Genomic DNA, 24,806 nt, shown 5'->3' on the forward strand with positions numbered 1-24,806 from the left:
GTCCTTTGGCTTTTGTAAAAAAAAAAAAAAAAACAGACTGAGTGGAAATTTATTTTCAGAAATTCAAAAATATTCAGAAATGCAAAAATTCAGAAATAAATTCAGAAATTTATTTCTCACTGTTCTTGATTCTGTCAAGGTGGTAGCATGATCATGTTCTGGTGAATGCCTTCTGCCAGATTCACAACCAGCACCTTTTACCTGTATCCTGACCTTCTGGAAGGGGCTATGGAGCTCTGTTGGAATTTCTTTCATGAGAACATTAATCTTATTCATGAGGGTGCCCAAAGCCTCCATCTTCTAATGCAGTCACTTTGGGGCATCAGGTTTTAACATATAAATATTAAAGGGACAAAAACTTTCAGATCATAGCATTATGTTTTGCCAGTTATTCAACACAAAAAGATGTGAAAACATGTTCTTTTAATGCATAAGTAGGTTGAGACCAGAAGAGATTACAGTGTTAGTATTAAATCACATAGCAAGTAAACAGTAGAACTTCATCAGATTCTCTTGATTCTGAATCTGTTATACAACAGTGTATTCAATTCTTGTGTATTACTTCATCTTGAATAATGCATCTTATATTTTGTCATAGCATAATTCATTCAAGTTGTTTAATTCAGTCAGTTCAGTTGCTCAGTCATGTCCAACTCTGCAACCCTATGGACTGCAGCACACCAGGCTTCCCTGTCCATCACCAACTCCCAGAGCGTATTCAAAATCATCCATCACGACAGTGATGCCATCCAACCATCTCATCCTCTGTCATCCCCTTCTCCTCTTGCCTTTCCCAGCATCAGGGTCTTTTCTAAAGAGTCAGTTCTCTGTATCAGGTGGCCAAAGTATTAGAGTTTCAGCTTCGGCATCAATCCTTCCAATGAATATTCAGGACTGATTTCCTTTAGAATTGTCTGATTTGATCTCCTTGTAGTCCAAGGGACTCTCAAGAATCATCTCCAACACCACAGTTCAAAAGCATCAATTCTTTGGTGCTCAGCTTTCTTTATGGTCCAACTCTCACATCCATACATGACCACTGGAAAACCATAGCTTTGACTAGATGGACCTTTGTCGGCAAAGGAATGTCTCTCTTTTTAATATGCTGTCTAGGTTGGTCATAGCTTTTCTTCCAAGGAGCAAGCGTCTTTTAATTTCATGGCTGCAATCACCACCTGCAGTGATTTTGGAGCCCAAGAAAATAAAGTCTGTCACTGTTTCCATTGTTTCCCCATCTATTTGTCATAAAGTAATGGGACTGGTTGCCATGATCTTCGTTTTTTGAATGTTGAATTTTCAGCTAGCTTTTTCACTCTCCTCTTTCACTTTCATCAAGAGGCTCTTTAGTTCCTCTTCGTTTTCTGCAGTAAGGGTGGTGTCATCTGCATATCTGAAGTTATTGATATTTCTCCCAGCAATCTTGATTTCAGCTTGTGCTTCATCCTGCCTGGCATTTCGCATGATGTAAATTATGTAATATGATTTCCAAGAAAAGGAAATATCCTTTAAAATTTTGTAGAAAGTCAACAGAAGATATGTTCTTCTATGAAAAAAGTGGAAGTGAAGTTGCTCAGTTGTGTCGGACTCTTTGTGACCCCATGGACTGTAGCCTATGAAGTTCCTAACTATTAACTAAAGTATATGTGTGTTTAACAGTTCCTTGAGGTAGATGGGACTTGTGGAGGTGTTTTTGCTGTTATCTTTTTACAGATGAGGATACTGAACTCAGAAAAGACTAGGAAAGACTAAGTGATTTCCCTAAATTATACAGCTAGTCAATGGTGGAACCAGAACTTTGACCCAGTCCTCTGACTCTGACCTGTATGGTTCTTCCCATCCACCCCACTTGTGTCCAGGGTGGAACATATGACTACATCAAGGATGCTTTCATACATTCTGGGAGAGTATAATGGTTTGTGCTTAGCAATGTGAAGCTAAATATTTCCCTTTTTAAAGCACTTTGTTTTGTACCTCAGAACAAACACTTTACTGGAAAAGGTTGCTGCTGCAGTGGACCAGTCAGCCTTCTACAGTGCCCTCTGGGGTAGCCTTCTCACCAGTCCTGCTGTGCGTCTGCCTGGAATCACCTATGTTCTTGCCCACTTGAACCGGAAGCTTTCCATGGAAGATCAGCTTTATATAATTGGCAGTGATATTGAGCTAATGGTAGGTCTACACGTGTTTGCTCATTTAACTAATATTTCTTTATAGCCAGATTCTGAGAATCATGCCACAAACGATGTTTTTGTTTTCATGAGGCTTATATTTTTTCATCAAGGAACTTAAAGACCAAAATAGTCACATTATTGATTTGGAAAATTTCAAGTTTTTTCTTTTTCATAGAAAAGGGATTGTTATTTATATGTTATCTTCCTTATCTGTCATTCAAGCAAATAAATGGTCTTTATTACCATGTTGCTAACTTATCAGATCATTGTTTACATAGCCACACTCATTTTATTTTTCTAAAGTGAAACTTCTCTTGGATCATAGCTTTCTTCATAGGAAAGACAGATTTTAGACCAAGTAATAGCCAGATTCTAAATGGGATTTTTGCAAAGGAAGGTATTACTAAAGCAGACAGTGAAAGATAGTTGGAAAAAAAATCACATCAACTGCTTGCTTATACTTTTTAATTTAAAAATTAAGAACAGAGGGAAACCATTTATGCGTATAGAGTGTGTACTCTTAAAATGAACAATGAATGGAAAAACAAGAAAACCCTAGAGGGTCCTTTTGAAAAGTTTCCAAAAAAAGCTTTGTGATTACTCATCCTTTACTTTCTCCCCATGTGATTATGAACTGACAGATTTTTATACATATTTTGGTTAAATTAAAGTATAATTAGCATACATTGAAATTTAACTTATGTGTACAGTTGTATGAATTTGACACATACATACAGACAAGCAACCAATACTATAAAATCAAGATACAGAACATTTTCATCACCCCCAAAAGTTCTTCTGTGTCCCTTTGTAGTCTCTCCCATTCCCCTACACCTCCAGGCCCTTGCAAACACTGCTCTATTTTCTATTCCTCTAGATTGTGGTTTTCACAGAATGTTACATAAGTAGAATCATGCAGTGTTAGCCATTGTCTGGTGTCTTTCATTTTGTATAACACATTTGAGAGTCATCCATGTTTTGCATATGTGATATGTGTCAGTATCTCTTATATTGCTATCTAGTATTTTATGAATGTACCACAGTTTGTTCATTCAGTGATTAACAAACATTTGCTTTGTTTCCAGTTTGGGGCAGTTAATAATAAAACTAATAATATAAACATTTTCATACAGTTATTTGTACAGGTATATGTTCTTTTTTTCCCCCACTTAGAACTGTTATTTTTTAACTTTAAAAGTCAAGATACAACTGAGTGTCTGAGCACACGATAGTTGATTTACAATATTGTGTTCGTTTCAAATGTACAGCAAAGTGATTCAGTTATATATATACATGTATCTATTCTTTTTCAAATTCTTTTCCCATTTAGGTTATTACAGAATATTGAGTTCCCTGTGCTATATAATAGGTCCTTGTTGGTTATTTTAAATATAATGTGTGTGTATGTTAACCCCAACCTCCTAATTTATCCCTCCCGTCTTTGGTAACCATAAGATTGTTTTCTAAGTCTGTGAGTCTGTTTCTATTTTGTAAATAAGTTCATTTGTGTCATGTTTTAAAAGATTCTGCATATAAGTGGCGTCATATGATATTGGTCTCTGACTTGCTTCACTTAGTGTGATAATCTCTGGGTCAGTGCATGTTGCTGCAGATGTCATCATTTCATTCTTTTTTTATGGCTGAGTAGTGTTCTGTTATATATATGTACACATCTTTATCCAGACATTTTTCTTGAGAAAATACCTAGGAATGGAATTCTTGGTTCATTTGGTAAATATGTTTAACTTTGTTAAATAACAGCTTTATTGAGATATAATTCACATGCTGTGAAATTTATCCTTTTGCATTGTATAATTCAGTGGTTTTTAGTGTATTCACAAAGTTGTACAACTATCACCACTATCTAATTTGAGAACATTTTCATCACCCCAGAAAGAAACCCCATCTATATTCATTAATCACATTTTCTCTTCACTCCTGTCTCACCAATGATCTATTTTCTGTTTCTATAGATTTGCTTAGTTTGCATATTTCATATAGATGAGATTATATAATATGTAGTCTTTTATGAATGACTTCTTCCACTTGTCATGACATTTTTGAGATTTATTTGTGTTGAGGCATGTACTTCATTCCTTTTAATATCTGAATAATATTCTATTGCATAGAAATAACACATTTGTGTTACTTCTGCTTTTTAACTATTAATAAAGAATTCTTTATGAATATTAATGTGTAAGTTATTGTGTAGACATAAGTTTTCATATCTTCTGGTTTTACACCTGTAGTGGGATTACTGGGTAATATGGTAATTCTTTCTTTTTGAGAAACTGGCAAACTGTTTTCCAAAGTGACTGCACCTATTACATTCTAGATAGCAATATATGAAGGTTCCCATTTCTCTACATTTCCTGTCAATACTTGTTATTGTCTGTCTTTTTTATTATAGCCATCCTAATGCATGTGAAGTGTTATCTTATTGTGGTTTTGATTTGCATTTCCCTAGAGACTAATGGTGTTGAACATATCTATGGTTGTTGGGCATGTTTAAATCTTTGAAGAAACGTCTTTTCAGATCCTTTGTCCATTGTTTTAATTGGGTCAGTTTTCTTTTTATTGTTGTGTTATGGGAGTTCTCTATGCATTTTGGATATTAAATTCTTATCATACATATGATTTCAAAATATTTTCTCCCATTCTGTGAATTGTCTTCTCACCTTCTGGATAGTGTCCTTTAAAGCACAGAAATTTTAATTTTGATCATATCCAATTTACCGATTTTCTCTTTTGTCATTTGTTGCTGATAGATTATATCTAAGAAATTGTGTCCAAGATCAAACAGATTTATTTCTGTATATTCTTCTAATATATTTTTTAAGGTTATAAGAAACTACCAAACTGTCTTTCAAATGTATTATTACGTTACCTTTTAATAACTTACTGGAAGTGTTAAAGAAGTCATTTTTTAAATTTTCTTTAAAAAACAAGTGCCATAACTGGAAAATAATTTACAGTACTTCACAGAGGACTAACCTCCTTGTTATTCAGAAAGCTACATATTAATAAGTAAATGTTAACAATCAAGTAGAACAATGGATTTGAATAGAAACTTAACCTAAGGAAATAAAAATAGTTCAAAGATATGAAAAAAGTTCTCAACATTGTTATAATAAGAGAAGCAAGAATTTAAACTGTATTGATACCCTTTTTCATGTATTAGATTGGCAAAAACAAAAAATGTGCAGGGCAGCACAGGAAAGCAAATTGTCACACAGTGCTGGTGAGAATATAAATATGCAAAACCTGAAGAGAAAACATTACATTATTTAAATTGTAACATCGTATATTCCAAGATATGGCAATTCTGCTTTGAAAGATTTGTCCTACAGGTGTGCTTGTACGTTATATATCTATTGCAACATAATTTACAATAGTAAATTATATAAGCAGTATAAATGTCCATCATTAGGAGCCTAGTTAAATTAGGATTAATCTATGAAAGGAAATATTTCTCTGACTATAAAAAATGAAACTCTTTGTGGTGTTAAGGAAAGCACTTCAGAATGTACTGTTAAATGAAAAAGGCAGAGTTTGTGATACATGCATGCATGCTTTTTATTTACTTATATTTGCAGAAAATATTCACTGGTAGTCTTGATTGCTTGCACAAAGAAAACTGGGTAATTGAAAACAGAGATGGGAGAGAACTTTTTGGCTGTATACTCTTTAGTTATTCTTAATTTTGAACTATTATAATATGTTTACCTATCCAAAGCAATGTCAGTATGTATAATTAGTGGTTAAAAAAAAAAAGAAAACAACTTTGAAAATGTACTTTTATTTTTTAGGGAAAATTGAAGTTACATTTTCATGGTAACTATTTCCCAAGGTAATGCACAGTAAATACTAAAGGCTCTCTTATTTTAGGTAGAAGCAGTAAGTACTTCGGTGCAGGATTCAAGTGTACTTGTACAGAGAAGCACACTGGACCTCATACTCTTCTGTTTTCCATTCCACATGAGTCAGGTAAAACATTACTGCCAGTTTCAATATAAGGCATTCTTTGGAAATTCATAGATTCCTGATCTGTAGTTATTTTAAAAATTATATTTGAGTTGGATTCTTTTGTTCTATCAACCAGCAAGTACATAGAAAACATTTCCTTTTTAAGGAATAGAATTTCTGAAATTTGGGGGGAAATAACATTTATTGATTTGGGTAAAAATATGGCAAGTGAAATAGATTATTTCATACCTTAAAAAAAAAGTTCTAACCTATCAAAAGCAAGAGGTACTGTATTCATTGCTAGCTGTGAATGAGCCAAGACTTTTGAGACCTTCTGCCCAGCTGTTATTTTTTTGTCTTAATGTAATTTATTCTTGGTTTGGTGATTGTGGGGATGTGTGTCAGACCATTAGCAGAGTTGGCTATAATTTGAAAGCTAAATATCTAGTTGCTCTGACATTCTCTAGTACAGTTGAACCTTGAGCAGGTGTTTGAACTTCACGAGTCCCCTTATACACAAATTCTGTCCAGTAGTAAGTACTGTAGTGCTACAGGGTCTATGGTTGTTTGAATCCAGGGATGTGAAGCTGCAGATGTGGAGGTCCAACAAAATTATCCTTGAATTTTTTCAATTAGCTGTCAGTTCCCCTTAGCCTCCTTGTTGTTCATGAGTCACCTGTACTTTCATGACAGATGAGAACAGCTCACTTAAATCATAAATGAAGCTGGAACTTAATTGAATCAGTATCCTCATTTTTGAGGAAATCATCTAAATTCTTTTGAGTTCTAAACTCTGATGAATGAGTTTGAACACCAATGTGTAATTACTCAGAATGGTGGTGCTACATGCCTAACAAATGTAATAAGAAATGAAGAAGTTATACCTTGGAGAAGTAAGTTTATTTCGCAATCATCATTAGCAGAAAAGACCATTATTTGGGGTTTTGTAAGAGCTGTGGTTAATAGATAACTAGTGCATTTTCATTATGATTGGCCATGCTCAAATTTTTCCTTATTACTTTATTCAGTTTGAAATTGAGTTGTTAATAATTGAAGATTTTACATTTTATTGCCTATACTGCTCCTAGTAGTAGGAACAGTATTTTATAGGGGAAAGACATAAACTACCCCTAGTTTCTATTTTAAGACTTACCATCCTTAAGCCAGGGGCCTTTGTTCTGCCTCTGACTTTTCACTGAAATGCCTGCTGGGACATATCAGTATAGTCTAAACTTACCACTATAGAGGTGGTTAGCTGCTCACAAGGTAAAAATGATTTTTTGCTTTTTAAAATGCTCATAAAAGAAAATGAAGAAGAATATGACAAAGAAACATGTGGCTCAAAAGCCTAAAATGTTTATTATCTGGCCGTTTGTTGAAAAAACTTACTAACCTTTACTCCTAAACATTCCCATTGCTTTCTTCCCTTTCAAACATTCAGCAATCTTAGTCCTTCAGCATACTGATAGATGATTGAGCAAGACCTAAAGAATTAAGTCATGGTAGAGTTCACTTGAAAAGAACATGTAATCTCAGTGGACTAGTATTTCTCAACCTTTTTCCAACAAAAAGTTCACTCAGAACTTGCTTACTCTACCACTTCTGTATCCCTACCAGCCAAGATTTTCTCCTGGCTTCCTTCTGTATAATTTGTATTATGAAAACAGTAGCTATGTTGATTATGTTTCTTAAAAAGTACATACTCTACCCAGACCCAATTCTCTCTCCCCCATTACTATACCATATTAGGTTACCTGAGAAAAAGGATCAAAGGATCATGACAAAGTAACCTTTCTTCCCCGCTTCCCTCCTTTCCATGTCTTGCCTATAATAAACTCATAACCAGTATCGATTGTACTTGTAATTGAAGAGAGCCTTCATTACCTTTTCCCAAAAAGAGTGCTGTTAGGGGTGTTAGCACTTGCCAAGTTTGTTAGACTCTTTTTATTTATTTTTTAATGAAAGTTCCCAGGTCGCTCTCGCAGTAAAGAACCTGCTTGCTAGTGCAGGAGATGTAAGAGAGGTGGAATCAATCCCTGTGTTGGGAAGATCCCCTGGAGGAGGGCAGGCTACCCACTCCAGCACTCTTGCCTGGAGAATTCCATGGACAGAGAAGCCTGGTGGGCTAAGGTCCATAGGTTGCGAAGAGTCAGATGCAGCTGAAGTGACTTAGCATGACCCTAATCTCTAGAAGTTACACCTTTAGTTGAGATTGTAGCAGAATTTTTTTTCCATGTTAGAAATATGTGGTGATATCAGTAGTAACCAATAAGTGACTTCTTTCTTTCTCAGGGATGTTTTTCCTCTCAAAATAAGATTGGAAGACATTGCTATTACTTTTCAGGATCTTGTGACAATATCTATAATGTATATATCTGAGGTTAAATAGGTCAGCAATTCTTTGGTTTCATGGCCCCATTACACTCTTTAAAAATATTGAGAATCCCAAAAATTCTTTTGCTTATATAGGGTAGATCTATCTATGTTTATCATATTAGAAATTAAAACTGATAAATTTAAAATATTTATTTAAATATTAAATATTTAAATTTAAAATTTAAATTCACTTAAAAATAATAACAAAGTTATCACATTAGAACAAATGGTATTAAAGTATATTATAACACATTAAAAAATTAGTACATTAGCACTGTTTATGTTTTTGTAAATCTCTTTAGTGTCTGGTCTAACAGAAAGCAGAATGCTGGTACCTACTTTGGCATTCACTCTGTGGTTGTGGTGTTTTTTTTGATTAAAGTATCTGAATTAAGTTTGATCTCATACAAATACTAGTTGGAAAAGGAGAGTACTTCAATAGTCTTTTTTGTTAAAATAGTATATTCTTCTTTGGTGCTTTCCAAAACTTGACAAGTTATAGTTTTTAAAAAAAAAAACTAGTTGTAATATGAAGTCAAAAACCATATCAGTGAACTTTTCATAGTCTGTTTGATTAAAATCCACTGGACTTACACTTTGAGTGGATCTTGTACCATACATGCTTTTGTAACATCACAGGTGGCTGTTTGGAAAGTGTTGTTTTATTGAACTTTCTGTGTCTCCCAAGTTCTCACACTTGGGCTTCCCTGGTAGCTCAGTTGGTAAAAAAATCTGCCTGCAGTGCAGGAGACCCGGGTTCGATCCCTGGATTGGGAAGATCCCCTGGAAAAGGAAATGGTAACCCACTCCAGTATTCATGCTTGGAAAATCCTATAGACAGAGGAGCCTGGTGGGCTACGGTCCTTGGGGTCATAAAAGTTGGACACGACTTAGTGACTAAACCACCAGGTGCTAACACAGCAATAAATGATCACATCTACTAGCATGACCACTGATCTCATCAGTAAGTTTGTTAGGTATTAGAAGCTTTCAAGTCAGTTCACTTCAATATAATTTCAATCCAAATACAGATTTTTCCAAAATCTAATTTTCTCTTGGAAGCTCAGATTTTATTATTTGTTACAATGAATATTGTTTTCCTTGAAGAAGTAGGCTCACTTTGTTTATTTTTGAGAAAGTTTCTGCCTAGTGTCCAAGCCTGAATAATCGTAGATCATGTCAGTCATTCCTTCAGGTGAAAGTAGAATGACAAAAGCTAGTCGTTCACCTCACAATTCACATAGTCACACAAGTGCTTTTCCCTGAGACATCCATGATGCTTTAGTTACAGCAGGAGCGCTTTATGTGTACTCCTGTCGTTGCACAGACTATTGCAGAATACAACATGTATTTGAGTTAAATATTTAATGCAATAAATGTTTGCTGTTTAATCAGCAGCATTCTTAAGTGAAACTGACTTTTCTCCTTTTTTTATTTTTACTGAAAATACGTGACAGTAAAAAATACAATGACTGAAAGTACAGTGGCTGCCACTGCTGGCACGATTTCTGTTTGTGCTAAGATGCCAGCAGTTTTACCCACTATTGCATGAACAGAGCAAATGTTAACATGTAGAAAGGGCAAATACCATCTTGGTGTTGTGTTATAAATATTTTCTTTACCTGTGGACCTCCTGAAAGAGTCTTAGAGATCTCCAGGAGTCTGGGGACCACCGTTTGGGAATGTTTAGATTAATAGAAGATATCTGTGTTCAGATGAGCAATGGTATTCTGGCAGTTCTTGATCTGTGTTCTTTAACATGTCAGTTATTTCTCTAAGATTCCTTTAAAATAAGTAAACTAGGTCGATCCCTTTCTACTAATGTCTGTCAAAAAGCATGGTGTAGTAAAAAGTTGCCTAGTCTGATTAAGGAGAGGCGCATTCTCAAGCAGCTGGGGCACTAACCAGACATTTAAGTGCTTTGGCCCTGTGAGGGGCTCTGGTCCTTTGTTCTAAAGTGGTTGTGAGACTAATAGATTTTTACCTTACCTTGTAATGGTCACATTCCAAAATTCTAAAGCGACTATCTAGTGATATTCTTAAAATTGACAGCAATTTAATTAACTGCTTTCTTTTTCTCTTTTAACTTTAACCCTTTCAGCTAAAACAAGATCTCCTTTAGTAAATCATATTTTAAACATCCAATTAAGGCTATTAGGAAAGAGGCAAAAAAAAATTGAACTATTTCTCTTTAAAAGACTTGGAATAAGATGAAAAAAATTAAGATTTGTTAAAGCTGGGTGATGGGTTCAAAAGTTCAGTTCAGTTGCTCAGTCGTGTCCGACTCTTTGTGACCCCATGAACTGCAGCACGCCAGGCCTCCCCTTCTGTCACCAACTCCCGGAGTCCACCCAAACCCATGTCCATCAAGTCAATGATGCTATCTAACCATCTCATCCTGTCTCATCCCCTTCTCCTCCTGCCCTCAATCTTTCCCAGTATCAGGGTCTTTTTAAATGAGTCAACTCTTCGCATGAGGTGGCCAAAGTATTGGAGTTTCAGCTTCAATATCAGTCCTTCCAATGAACACCCAGGACTGATCTCCTTTAGGATGGACTGTTTGGATCTCCTTGCAGTCCAAGGGTTCAAAAAGGGCCCATTATATTGTTTTGTGTATTTCTCTATGTTTGAAATACTACAGATCAAAAATTTTAAAAAGAACAAGAAATGAAAAAGTTGGAATTGATGAAGACAGTGAACTTCTAAAGAATGTATGGTCAGTGTTGATACCACTGAAGACATAGTCTTCTCTTGTGTCTATCCCATCCTGCTCCATTTTCTTGGTTTTCTGTCTGATTTTGCTACTGTTGGATACGATAAAGAACTTTAAGATGGAGGTTAAAATAATTGAGTTAATAGTTTTAGCTATGCAACTAAATAACTGTTACCCACCTTTTCTTATTGTTTCCTAATCTGTAAAATACAAGTAATAATTCCTCTGTTTGGAAGATCATATGAGATAATGTTGTATGAAAGTACCTCATAAGCCCTAAAGTTCTGAACGTATTGTGAGGTATTATTTTTTTTTAAAGAGGAAAAAAATGTGATTTGTTTTTGTATGTGATTAAGTACGACCACATTCCCAACTGTTGCAGGCCACTCGACCAGATATGATCCGGATCTTGTCAGCAGCGCTGCACGTAGTCCTGAGGAGGGATATGTCCCTGAACCGAAGACTTTATGCCTGGCTTCTCGGTAGGTGTTTGATGTGTGTGGTCTTATCTGGGAAAAGGATGAAGGGAAATTTTCCATACATAAGTATTATCAAGTTTATATATGTCCTAAATGAAGAGACTAAAATTTACTTAAATAGACAACAGTAAACAAACAAACAAACAAAAAAACCAGTATTAGTGTATGATCTGAAGAAATCTCAAAAGCTTCTTAGTTGAAAAAGCTATTTTAATCTATGGATCGTGTTCCCTTGCCAAGATTTTTTTTTTCTCCTTATAAATTGAAGCTGCTATACTATTAAGTATGTAGACAAAGAAGAATAAATTCATAATCAGAATTATGACATAATATCCAAAACTTGAATCAGGACTTAACTCCTGTCCCACACATGGTACCTTCTCCCACTCAGGCAGTAAGTTGCTGTGGACACTTGGCTCTTCCGTACTTTTTGTCAGTGTTTGGCCTGTCTTTATGACTCTACTGCCCAGAGTGAGAAGACACAATACAACTTATTTTGAATATTCTGAATCTTCAGTTATTTCACTGTTCAAAAAAAAACAAGATAATTCTGAAAGTATACTATGATACTCACTTATGTATTGAATTGGTTTCCCTTTATTAAACTATCTAAAATGATCTCTCTTGCTGACATTGATTGGGCTACTAATTGGTAAGTGTTTAGTGATGTTTCTGATATATTTGTTGTTTTGGTATTTAGTGAACAACAGTTTTAAGAATTCAGTTTTAATTTATTTTACACTTTGTTTCCATGGAGGTTTTGATAACAACGGTGCTATCATAGGACCCAGAAGCACAAGACACAGTAATCCTGAAGAACATGCCACTTACTATTTTACTACCTTTTCAAAAGAATTGTTGGTTCAGGTAATGGAGCTTTCTTTTTTTTGTTGTTACTCTATGACCACTGTAGTTACTCAATAAGTAATCTGTATGTCAAAGTCCTGCCTTCAATGAATTAATTTACAGTTGAAGGGGTGGAGATAAGACTCACAGATCTCCTAGGAATGACTGTAACAAGCCAATGACTACAGTAAAATGAATAAGTTATGGTAAGCTAGACTCACTTCTATGTAAGTCCTGAGATCTTTTTTTCATTTACTTTGTTTTCCTGACTTCATTATAACATAATTGCAGCCTCTCACCTGTCGCCCCTGTAAAAGTTGGGACTCTTCCAAAATTAAGTGAGCGTCTGTGTTACTTACTCTGAAATTCCAGGGAAATTTGGGTCGAAACAGGAATCTCAATGTGGTACAACTACCATTATGATGGAAATGTTACAATGATCCATAGGTTTATTTCATATTATTTTTTACTTCAATTATGTTTATTCAAAATATCTCCAAATAAACTGAGGAAATATGTGGTATCTGAAACATTTTGAAATGAGTGAGGTTATGAGAATACAGTTTTGAGTTATTGAAGGGAAAATAATGGTGTAATAGCGATACTACCATGATAACAGGCAGAATTTAGGGCATGTTGGCTGTCAAGAGAAATTATTTTATCTTTTAGGAAATCAAATTCATACATTTATTTTTCTAAATTTTCTTTAATTTTTCCACCTCTTTTCTAGAGACAATGTAAGCACTTTCTTTCAAGACAAATGAATATAATTATTTTCCCCTCAGCCAAGGAAAAAAGCCAGCTTTGGCAAAAGAGCTTCAGAAAAACAATAGGAGATGTAAATCTCTGTTTACATATGGTTGTATGTAAAAAAAAAAAAAAAAATTTTTTAAAGAAAAAATGCCTTTAAATTTGCTTACTTAAGTGACTAATACACTTTTTCTTTTTTGAAGGCAATGGTGGGAATCTTACAAGTGAATGTATTTGGAGAAGAGAGCACTTTAATGCAGGATTTAAAACCTTTTCGAATTTTAATCAGTTTACTGGACAAACCTGAGCTAGGTAATATATGCTATCATAAGGCATAAGATCACATGTGGTTGTTTTGTATTGCTGCATAATAAAAATAAGGCAAAGTAATACTTAGAAAAATTTTCATATTTTGAGATGACCTATAAATATAGGTTCTCAATAATTCCTCGCTTAAAATTCACTCTGGAACAGAGGTCCCCAGCCTCTAGAATCTAATGCCTGATGGTCTGAGGTGGAGCTGATGTAATCATAATAGAAATAAAGTACACAGTAAACTTAATGCACTCGAGTCATCCCAAAACCATCCCCCCTCCCCCTCAACCATCTGTGGAAAAATTGTCTTCCACAAAACTAGTCCTTGCTGCCAAAAAGATTGGCGACCACTGCTCTGGAACATTAAGATACAAATATACATCCAACCTGGGCCGGTGATCTGAACCACTACAATATTGTAAAGTAATTAGCCTCCAACTAATAAAAATAAATGGGAAAAAAAAAAGATACAGATATACATTCAACTGATGGGTTATCATATGTCTACCCTGTACTATGTAGATAGCAGAGTCACTTTAAAGATGCTATCTAAGCTCTTCAATCCTGGCTAAGTTACTGAAATCAAAACATTGATGATCTGTCATGATTATCTTATAGTTTCCAGAATTCAAGGACTTAAGCAAAAATATTTTAGTCATATCCCTCAACTTTCTTCCCCACATCCTGTTTTTTTGTGTTTTCCCTTTCTTCATTGTGTATTTCGTATATATTTGATCTATTGGGAAGACAGTTATGTCAGCTGGTACAGAAATTAAGAAAAACCTGGGCAAAATAAAATGAAATAATAATAAGATGTAATTTTATTAAATTATAGATAGGTATTTTAGCAAATATGCATAAGTTCTCCTACCAACTCTTAAAATAAAAATGAAAAAATTTAAATATAAAGATAACTTGAGTTGTACCAATGGCTTTGAGAGTTTATCTTAACTATTATGTGATAATAGATGAAGTTCAGAGAGTTTTTTAAGATTCGTATCTCTTACAGCAATAAAGGTTAGCCTTGTGAATTTTTGTATTATTTAAATTAATAATAGTAATACAAGTTACATTAATTGAATACCCATTATATTGTGGAAACTGTGCTACCTATCTTACAAAATTTTTCCTAACCCTTAATACTGATCGTCCTATAAGTTTATTCTTATTATCCTCATTCTACATGAAGAAGTTAAAATTCAAAGGAGTTGAAATTGTCCAAGCTGAAAGAGCTTTTAACTGGCAAAACCAATTTTTCTGATTCTGTAATTTCTAAATAAACATTTGTTCAGTTATTTACTATTTTGTGTTAGCTTCTCAAGATGTGAAGTTTAGTTTCACTTATGAAAAAAACAGTATTTTTTCAAAATACTTGTTTTAAAGCATTAATACTTTAAAGCATACATACATTTAAAGCATTAATACTTTAATTGTGCCAGTTTATAGTTAATCATGATTTGTAATGTTAATTCTTATCTTTAATATGTGTTTAATTTTAGGACCTGTAATCCTAGAAGATGTCCTAATTGAAGTGTTCAGAACGTTATATTCTCAGTGCAAAGCAGAATTGGATCTTCAAATGGAACCACCCTTCAGCAAAGATCATGCTCAGTTAAGCAGGTAGATTACCAAAAAATTAAGCATGACACAAAAGTCCTCATTTACTAATACTTAAAAGGAGACATTGCTGTATGAAATTTGTGTTATGAATGAGTGAATTTAAGGTCTTACTATATTTTAGAAATATGAACTTTCATAATTAACTGCACTGACCTTTCAAACAGATATGATTGCTGTGTAGCCATCACCTTCCAGGGTTGGCTCTCAATCTCACCAGTTTAGAAAACTAAATTTTAACTGTTAATGTGAAGATATAGATTCCAGGGAATTCATTCACACCTATCAAACTGACAAAAGATTAGCTGCCACACATCAGTTAAAAATGAAAGCTGTACCTTGCTTGGTAACCAGGACTGGTAGATTGCATGGAGGAATGCCTCTTGGTGCCTTGACATACTTAGGAGACCAAAGTATAGATCAGAAAAAGACTTGAACAGTCATTTCAGTTAAATGAATCAAAGGGCAATAGGTGTTCTTTACCGACTTTTTTCAACTGGTAGTTATTTCCTCTTTCAGATTATCTATATACATGTATGTGTGTGCGCTAAGTCACTTGAGTCATGTCCGACTCTTTGCAACTCTGTGGACTCTAGCCCACCAGGCTGCTCTGTCCATGGGATTCTGCAGGCAACAATACTGGAGTGGGTTGCCATGCCCTCCTCCATGGGGTCTTGCCGACCCAGGAATTGAACCCTCATCTCTTACACCTCCTGCTTTGGCCAGCAGGTTCTATGCCAGTAGCGCCACCTGGCATATATATGTGAGTGTGTGTGTGTATACATATATATATATATATTTAATGGCTGGGACAAGTCAGATAATGTTAACATATCCTATTCTCTAAGTCAATGGTAGATACATGTTGACAGTCTTACTTTTTCATTTCTTTTCTACTTTAAGGAGCGTACTTTTTTTTCCCAGTCTCACCTATCATTATGACAAAGGATTCAAGAGAGCAGTTTCTTTTACATACTTTGCATTTGATTTGATTTATTTAGCCACACTGTGTGGCTTGTGGGATCTTGGTTCCCTGACCAGGAATTGGACTCAGGCCCTCAGCACTGAAAGTGCAGGGCCCTAACCACTGCACTGCCAGAAAACTCACACTTTGCATTTTAGTAGTGTCACCTTGGTGAGACTTTGGAGATAACCTGGGCTTTCCTAAAACATACTTTTATATATTAAAGCTTTTTAAGACAGTTTTTGTTTTCTGAGAAGTAAAATCCATGGACAGAGGAGCCTGGTGGGCTACAGTCTATGGAGTGGAAAAGAGTCAGACACAACTGAGCTCCTGAGCACATAGAATATTTAATTAGCTTTGTGCTATAACATGCTTGTTGTATCGACAGTATCTCACTATGTATAAAAGCAATTGTTTTAATTGTTAAGGGTGAAAGGAAATGGTAGGTTGGTGAGTATTTAATAGGCTACAGGGTTCCCACTTGAAATAGCAAAGTTATTTTTTTCCTGATGGAACTTCAGTAAGAATGACTATTCACAGTATTAGTTCTTTTTGTTACTGAAACTCACAAAATAAACTTAATCTTTCTCAAATAAATCCTGAATAGTGCAGGGAAGCAGACAAAATTCTTTCAGAATCAAGGCTGTCAAAATCAAATCACAGTTCAGCTTATATGTGCTAAGGAAAACAAAGGAATTTAATGCCAAATTCACAATCAGGCTGTTTAGAATAGTTCAGAAAGAACTTCCTGTTCTGCTGGAAACACAGCTTTTTCTCTTATGCAAAGCTGATTTCTGAGCTTAATCATACATTTAAGCTATGACAACCCAAATTTGGAAAAATAACTGTGCATTAAGTGATAAAGTGGCAGTGGATAAAAATTACTTGTTGCAGTATTGTCATTTTCAAGTTTTCTAGGAACACGTACTCCCCTAATAACTTTGCAGTCACATTAAATCTGAAAATGTAAATGTTAACATTTATCAGTTTTTGTATTTCTTTTTTCTTTTTTTAGTAAGTTAAGGGAAAATAAGAAAACTGCAGAACTGATTAAAACTGCCAACCTTCTCTTTAATTCCTTTGAGCCTTATTATATGTGGGATTACGTTGCACGTTGGTTTGAAGAATGTTGTAGGTATGTTAAATTGTTTTATTCATTTTAATCTAATATCATCCATAGCCAGTCTTTGTTTTTTCTTGAGTTTAATGAAAAGAATATTCTTTTATACAGTCTAGTAGTACTACTAACAGTTATTATTTATTTAATGGCCATAATCTGTCTCTGCTGTGTCCTTCTAGAATATAGATTCATTGATCATATAATCTTAGCTTTGAAAAGTAGTTTAGAGATGAGTTATTGAGTCAACAGCATAGATGAAAGATTTTTCCCTTTCCAATCTTTAGTAATCTAGGTTTTCATTGTTGTAGAGGAAATAGCAAATTTGTGCTTGGTCAGCATACTCTCCCAAAATGCTTCTCATTTTGAATAACAAAAAATTCCTTGGTGGCTTTTGTGTTTTTAAAAACATAGAAGCAGCCTATATTGTCATCCACCCCTTAGGATTTACAGCTTAAAAATGCTCTGAAGACCCAGTAATACTAGTAACTCTGAGTAGAATTTTTATCTGGATTCTAGACCAAATCCTCTCAGAACCAGACTGATTAAACTTCAAGCCTCAAGGGTATATAGTCAACAAGTAAGCATTTATGATCTTGAATTTAGAAGACTTTTAAAACTATAAAGCATTAATCCCTTTAATGATTTAGAAAGTTGCTTGCTTACTCATTGAACTGCTACTGCTAGACATATAGAGAGTCCCTGTCTTCATAGAGCTCATAGCAAGAGCCAGTAAGACATGCACATGCTTATTCCTAGTATTAAAGGCTACAGGTACCTTAAGAGAGAGAGTATGATGTGGAAGGAATGTAGAAAGGCAATGCCAAAGAATGATCAAACTACTGCACAATTGCAGTCATCTCACACACTAGCAAAGTGATCATCAAAATTCTGCAAGCCAGGCTTCAGCAGTACGTGAACCGTGAACTCCCAGATGTTCACGCTGGAGTTGGAAAAGGCAGAGGAACCAGAGATCAAATTGCCAACATCCCTTGGATCATCGAAAAAACAAGAGTTCCAGAGAAACAGCTACTTCTGCTTTACTGACTACACCAAAGCCTTTGACTGTGTGGATCACAACAAACTGTGGAAAATTCTTAAAGAGTTGGGAATACCAGACCACCTGACCTGTCTCCTGAGAAATCTGTATGCAAATCAAGAAGTAACAGTTAGAACTGGACATGGAACAACAGACTGGTTCCAAATCAGGAAAGGAGTATGTCAAGGCTATATATTGTAACCCTGCTTATTTAACTTGTATGCAGAGTACATCATGTGAAATGCTGGACTGGATGAAGCACAAGCTGGAATCAAGATTGTCGGGAAAATATCAATAACCTCAGATATGCAGAGGATACCACCCTTATGGCAGAAAGTGAAGAAGAACTAAAGAGCCTCTTGATGAAAATGAAAGAGGAGAGTGACAAAGTTGGCTTAAAACTCAGCATTCAGAAAACTAAGATCATGGCATCTGGTCCCATCTGTTCATGGCAAATAGATGGGGAAACAATGGAAACAGTGAGAGACTTTATTTTTTGGGGCTCCAAAATCACTGCAGATGATGACTGCAGCCGTGAAATTAAAAGACACTTGCTCCTTGGAAGAAAAGCTATGACCAACCTGCTGCTGCTACTAAATCACTTCAGTCATGTCCGACTCTGTGTCACCCCATAGATGGCAGCCCACCAGGCTCCCCCATCCCTTGGATTCTCTAGGCAAGAACACTGGAATGGATTGCCATTTCCTTCTCCAATGCATGAAAGTCAAAAGTGAAAGCAAAGTTGCTCAGTCGTGCCCGACTGTTAGCGACCCCATGGACTGCAGCCCACCAGGCTCCTCTGCCCATGGGATTTTCCAGGCAAGAGTACTGGAGTGGGGTGCCATTGCCTTCTCCATGACCAACCTAGACAGCATATTAAAAAGCATAGACATTACTTCATCAACAAAGGTCCGTCTAGTCAAAGCTATGGTTTTTCCAGTAGTCATGTGTGGATGTTGGACCATAAAGAAAGCTGAGCGCTGAAGAATTGATGTTTTTGAACTGTGGTGTTGGAGAAGACTATTGAGAGTCCCTTGGACTGCAAGGAGATCCAGCCGGTCCTGTTTTTTCCTTGGGAGGACTGCTGTTGAAGCTGAAACTCCAATACTTTGGCCACCTGATGCGAAGGGCTGACTCATTTGAAAAGACCCTGATGCTGGGAAAGATTGAGGGCAGGAGGAGAAGGGGATGACAGAGGATGAAATGGTTGGGTGGCATCACCAACTCAATGGACATGGGGTTTGGGCGGACTCTGGGAGTTGGTGATGGACAGGGAGGCCTGGCGTGCTGTGGTTCATGGGATTGCAAAGAGTTGGACACGACTGAGTGACTGAACGGAACTGAACTTTCTACATTCACACGCGTGCACACACACACAGAGATGCTTGCATGCATGCATGCACACACCCTTCTTTATTTGACCTAGAGTACTCCCTGAAGAACATTAGCTGAACGTAATTAACGTAGACTCTCCCTGAACAGCATTCACTGAGCCTTCATTGATGCTGCTGCCGAGCCTTCACTTGTGCTGTCTTGTAAAATACTCTTCTCCCTCGCCCATCTGGAAAGGTCCGATAAAGAGGTCCTACCCCCTCAAATCTGCATCAGAATCTGCTTCTCATATACTGTCACACTGTCACATTATTTGTCTCTATGCTTATATTTCTTGCTGGCTAGGGACTGGATCATCCTCTTTGTGTCTTCAGGGTGTAGGGCAGTGTATGATCATTTAGGATTAATACGATGTAATGTGCATGTTTGTTGGAGGAATGATCTCTACTACTTGGATCAGAAGAGGCTTCCTGGAGGAGGTGACGTTTGATCTCAAACTTTGAAGAATGGCTGCATTCTGGATGTGAAAGGATGAGGTTAGGGGAGAATGACAGTCCAGAAGGACAAGTTGGTGTGAACAAATGCTGGATGGAAATCAAGCAACAAATAATGCATTTTAACTAAGAGAGGAAATATATAGTGGGGGGAATGGGGAATAAGTCCCAAATAGAACCATCCAGAATATTTGGACGTTCAGGATGGGGGTTACAGGGAGAGGTTCAGCCTAGCAATCTTGCTTTGGTAATTTTCCATGTAGAGATACAGTAGTGTCCTAGAAGAAAGGGAACATACTTCATCACAAGAACTTAATTATGTGCATCCCAGTGTTGATGTGACTCACATTAAAAACGCAACAGTGTAGTCACATGTATTCAGATCACTTGATAGTATACTTGGTAAAGTGAATTTTGTCCTTTTAGGAGGACACTGCATGCCAGACTTCAGACTGGGCCTGGAGATAGTAGTGAGTCATCTGAGTTACAGCTGACCAATTTCTGCTTACTGGTGGATTTTTTGTTGGATATAGTTTCTTTGGTAAGATCACCTTGGTAAAAAAAAAAATAATGGGGAAATGTAATAACACAGCTCAAATATTTCATGTTGAAGATAGACCTCATCTTCACATAAGTATCGTTTTTAAAATTAAATTGATTTTCCCTTTGGCCTAGCTTTTTATTTTATTAATTTTTTTTGGCCTAGCTTTTTAAATAAAATTTTTCAAAGGTTTTGTCCTCTGACCTATATAATCTATAATACATAGACAATTCTTAAATAATAAATGGAATTTATTTTGTAATTGCATGTTATTGAAATCTTACATGTTTAGTATATAGTAGTCTATTGCTGCCTTTGTATTCATTAATGATTCTATTAAATGAATACTGTTGGAAATCTTTCCCCTTTTCTCTCCTCAATTCTTTGTTTTCTCCTTTTGAAGCCTACTAGAAGTATGAGGGTGCTGTGTCAGGTATGACATTCAGCCTGTTTTGTCTTTAACTGATTCTGTTTACTTTTTTATGTTATAATTTCAGTATTATAAGAGATAAAACTGGGGTTCTTCTATAATACATGCTTTGAAGTACTTAAATTGAGAATTTTGGAATAGAAATTTTATGTCATTAGTAATAAATGACCAGTGTTAATTAAGAGCATGATACATATAAAGTTATTTCCTTTTTCTATATATATAGATTAAAAACAAATAACATAACTGTGGGGTTATACACTGTGTAAACTTTTGTCATTTCACATTTATTTTCAGGAGACTTACATTGAAATCCAGACAGAACACTTACCCCAGTTGCTGCTCCGAATGATATCTGCTCTGACAAGCCATCTCCAGACATTGCACTTGACCGAACTCACAGATTCGCTCAGGCTCTGCTCAAAGATTCTTAGCAAGGTTCAACCTCCTCTGTTATCTACCAGCACTGGAGGTGTGTTGCAGTTTCCAAGTGGGCAGAACAACTCAGTCAAGGAGTGGGAAGACAAAAAGGTAATGTTTCACTATTATTTTTCATTTTAAACCAAATATATTTCTTCAAGGCAGAACAGTTTCTAACTAAAATCGTTGCACATAATCATTTAAATATTAGTGAATCTTTCCTTGTTCCCAGTGTTCTGGCAGTAGACTTCTGTAGGCTTTTTTGGCTCCAGTGCAATATAACTGTCTGTATTCACACTTTGCAAGAGAAATATATATAATTTATATACTATAAATTATAATATATAATTTATATTATATATAATTTATTTATAAGCAACATATATAATTTAAAATTTTCTGGTAACTACATTAAAAAAATAGAAACAGGTAAAAATAATTTTAATTATATTTTTCCCTTTAGAGCAAATATATTGTCATTCTAACATGTAATCAATATAAAATTGATGTAACATAAAAAATATTAGACATTTTACATTTTTTGGTACCATCTTCAAAATTCTACTGTGTATTTTATACTTACAGCACATTCAAATACTAAATTTTTATTAGAAGTACTTTCTCTGTACTTAAGTTCGTAAAATTTACATTTGAAAAATTAAATTCACTTACCCAGGTTGTTCTAAACATACTTGAAAGTTTTCTCAGAACTAAACTAAGTATTACTTCTAAAATTTTAATTAAAATTAATTGTATTAAAAATTTTAATTTCTCTGTCAGATCAGCACATTTCAACAGCTCAGTAGGCCACATGTGTCTAATAACTATCCTATTAAACAGCAGGCTTATAATCCAAACTTTATTGGTCCTTTTCATGTGAGCACTAAATTTTTGACATGTTCTTCTAGAAATCCAGAATCTTTTTGCTCTCCTCAGTCTTCCAGATTCTTAATGCTTACTTTATGATGTTGAATAGAATTGTAACATAGTTGACCCTTGAACAACACGGGTTTGAACTGAGTGGGTCCACTTATATGCAGATTTTTTTTTTCCACTAAATATATTGGAAAATTTTTTGAAAATCTGTGACAATTTGAAAAAACTCTCAGATAAATCATGTAGCCTAAAAATGTCACAAAAATTAAGAAAAAGGTATGTTATGAATGCATAAAATATACATAGATATACATATACAAAATGTATTTTAATCAACTGTTCATGTTATTGGTAAGACTTCCAGTCAACTGTAAGCTTTTAGTAGTTAAGTTTTGGGGGTATCAAAAGTTACATGTGGGTTTTTTACTTAGTAGGACCTTGGTTCCTCTAACCACCACATTGCTCAGGATCAACTATAATTTTAATGTTTGGCACTAGTAGCATGTTTAAACAAGTATGGGAAAAAATCAAGAATTTAAAAGCTTTCAAATTTATAATATTGCAATTCTTTTCTGGTGAATACTAATGAAAACAGTAATGGAATCATGTAACTTCATTAAATATAGGCACAGAGGCACTATGTTAAAACAAAAATTAAAAAATTTTTAGCATATAAGCATTTAAGGATTCATTGAGTTAAATCTTGTGTTTGTGTCTTTGCCCTTACTTTTTTTTCAGTTGCTTTTAATTTTGTCAGCCTGGCAAAATATTATCAGGATGATCTCATACAGCCTTTTCCATCAAGTCTTAACCCTAAAACTTTCTTCTTGTACCCCCAAATATATTGCTTTTCACATATGAATGAGCATTAGCACCAAACAATTTAAATATATCCCAGATTATCCCACATAAACTATAAACTAGTCTGTCTTATTTTCCTTCCTACATGCTTATTATTTATATGGTATACATATCAATTCCATTGTTGGACAGTGCATTTTGTGTGCTATTTTTCCTTTATGCCTCTAGTATCTTCTTAGGAATAAAACTAAAATAGATGTTAACTGTTAACTGGTTTTTTTTTTGTTTTTTTTTTTTTTTGATTGCGATTTCTGAATGTTGGAGAGGGACTGTAGTGTTCTCTCAATAGCATGTTCACATAGTATGTAGAAAACATCTGGAGGCCCTTTATTGGTGATTAGAGGTAAGGTAAATAAGAACACCCATTCATGTTAAATGAAGATAATTCAATATACTTTTCTAATACAGTGGTTGATTAACCTTAGATACGCTTCCTGCGCACCCCGCCTTTTGATTTTCTTGCCTGTTTCCAGAGTATCTATGTTGTTTTTCTGTTTTTGGGGGGTTTTTTACTGAAACTTGATGGTATTATCTTCACTGAGATGTCTAAAATTGATCATAATTGAAAGCTGAGAATATTTTCTGTATCCCCTTTTTTTTGGACACTGTAACTGATGGAATGATTCCAATTTTGTCTCCATGTACTTAGTACATTTTTGTAAAATCAGTGCCCTGGATCTCTATACCCAAATGTCCAAACATGTCATTCCTTTCTATTTTCAGAAAGTTACTTTATTGTAAAGCTATCTGAACCATAGTTATGTAATACAGACCATACAACTAAATATTGTAAATGTATGCAAGTGTAACTGAATTTATAGTATGAATTCTATCCAAAATCACTGCAGATGGTGACTGCAGCCATGAAATTAAAAGGCGTTTACTCCTTGGAAGGAACGTTATGACCAACCTAGACAGCATATTAAAAAGCAGAGACATTACTTTGCCAACAAAGGTCCATCTAGTCAAGGCTATGGTTTTTCCAGTGGTCATGTATGGATGTGAGAGTTGGACTGTGAAGAAAGCTGAGCGCTCAAAAATTGATGCTTTTGAACTGTGGTGTTGGAGAAGACTCTTTTTTTTTTTTTTTTTAATTTTTTATTAGTTGGAGGCTAATTACTTCACAACATTTCAGTGGGTTTTGTCATACATTGACATGAATCAGCCATAGATTTACACGTATTCCCCATCCCGATCCCCCCTCCCACCTCCCTCTCCACCCGATTCCTCTGGGTCACCCGATTTCCCTCTGGGTCTTCCCAGTGCACCAGGCCCGAGCACTTGTCTCATGCATCCCACCTGGGCTGGTGATTTGTTTCACTTTAGATAATATACATGTTGTTCTCTCGAAACATCCCACCCTTGCCTTCTCCCACAGAGTCCAAAAGTCTGTTCTGTACATCTGTGTCTCTTTTTCTGTTTTGCAAATAGGGTTATCATTACCATCTTTCTAAATTCCATATATATGTGTTAGTATGCTGTAATGTTCTTTATCTTTCTGG

General features: G+C 35.2%; 1 protein-coding gene across 6 annotated transcripts in view; it reads left to right on the forward strand.

The window, feature by feature from the left end:
- The window catches only part of DOP1A (DOP1 leucine zipper like protein A), a 133,849-nt gene that overhangs the window by 54,934 nt on the left and 54,109 nt on the right, over window positions 1-24,806 (forward strand). For 4 of the 6 annotated variants that reach the window (XM_043439529.1, XM_043439533.1, XM_043439530.1 and 1 more), the window contains 10 exons: window positions 1,977-2,166; window positions 6,057-6,155; window positions 11,606-11,705; window positions 12,460-12,569; window positions 13,502-13,610; window positions 15,113-15,233; window positions 17,210-17,329; window positions 20,603-20,717; window positions 21,121-21,150; window positions 21,445-21,678. In XM_043439529.1, the coding sequence (XP_043295464.1) occupies window positions 1,977-2,166; window positions 6,057-6,155; window positions 11,606-11,705; window positions 12,460-12,569; window positions 13,502-13,610; window positions 15,113-15,233; window positions 17,210-17,329; window positions 20,603-20,717; window positions 21,121-21,150; window positions 21,445-21,678 (1,228 nt within the window). The remainder of the gene's footprint in view (window positions 1-1,976; window positions 2,167-6,056; window positions 6,156-11,605; window positions 11,706-12,459; window positions 12,570-13,501; window positions 13,611-15,112; window positions 15,234-17,209; window positions 17,330-20,602; window positions 20,718-21,120; window positions 21,151-21,444; window positions 21,679-24,806) is intronic. The other 2 variants (XM_043439532.1, XM_043439534.1) reach the window with 1 other exon arrangement.

Source organism: Cervus canadensis, chromosome 20 (genome assembly GCF_019320065.1).
Source record: "Cervus canadensis isolate Bull #8, Minnesota chromosome 20, ASM1932006v1, whole genome shotgun sequence".
In the NCBI taxonomy this organism is placed as follows: domain Eukaryota; kingdom Metazoa; phylum Chordata; class Mammalia; order Artiodactyla; family Cervidae; genus Cervus; species Cervus canadensis.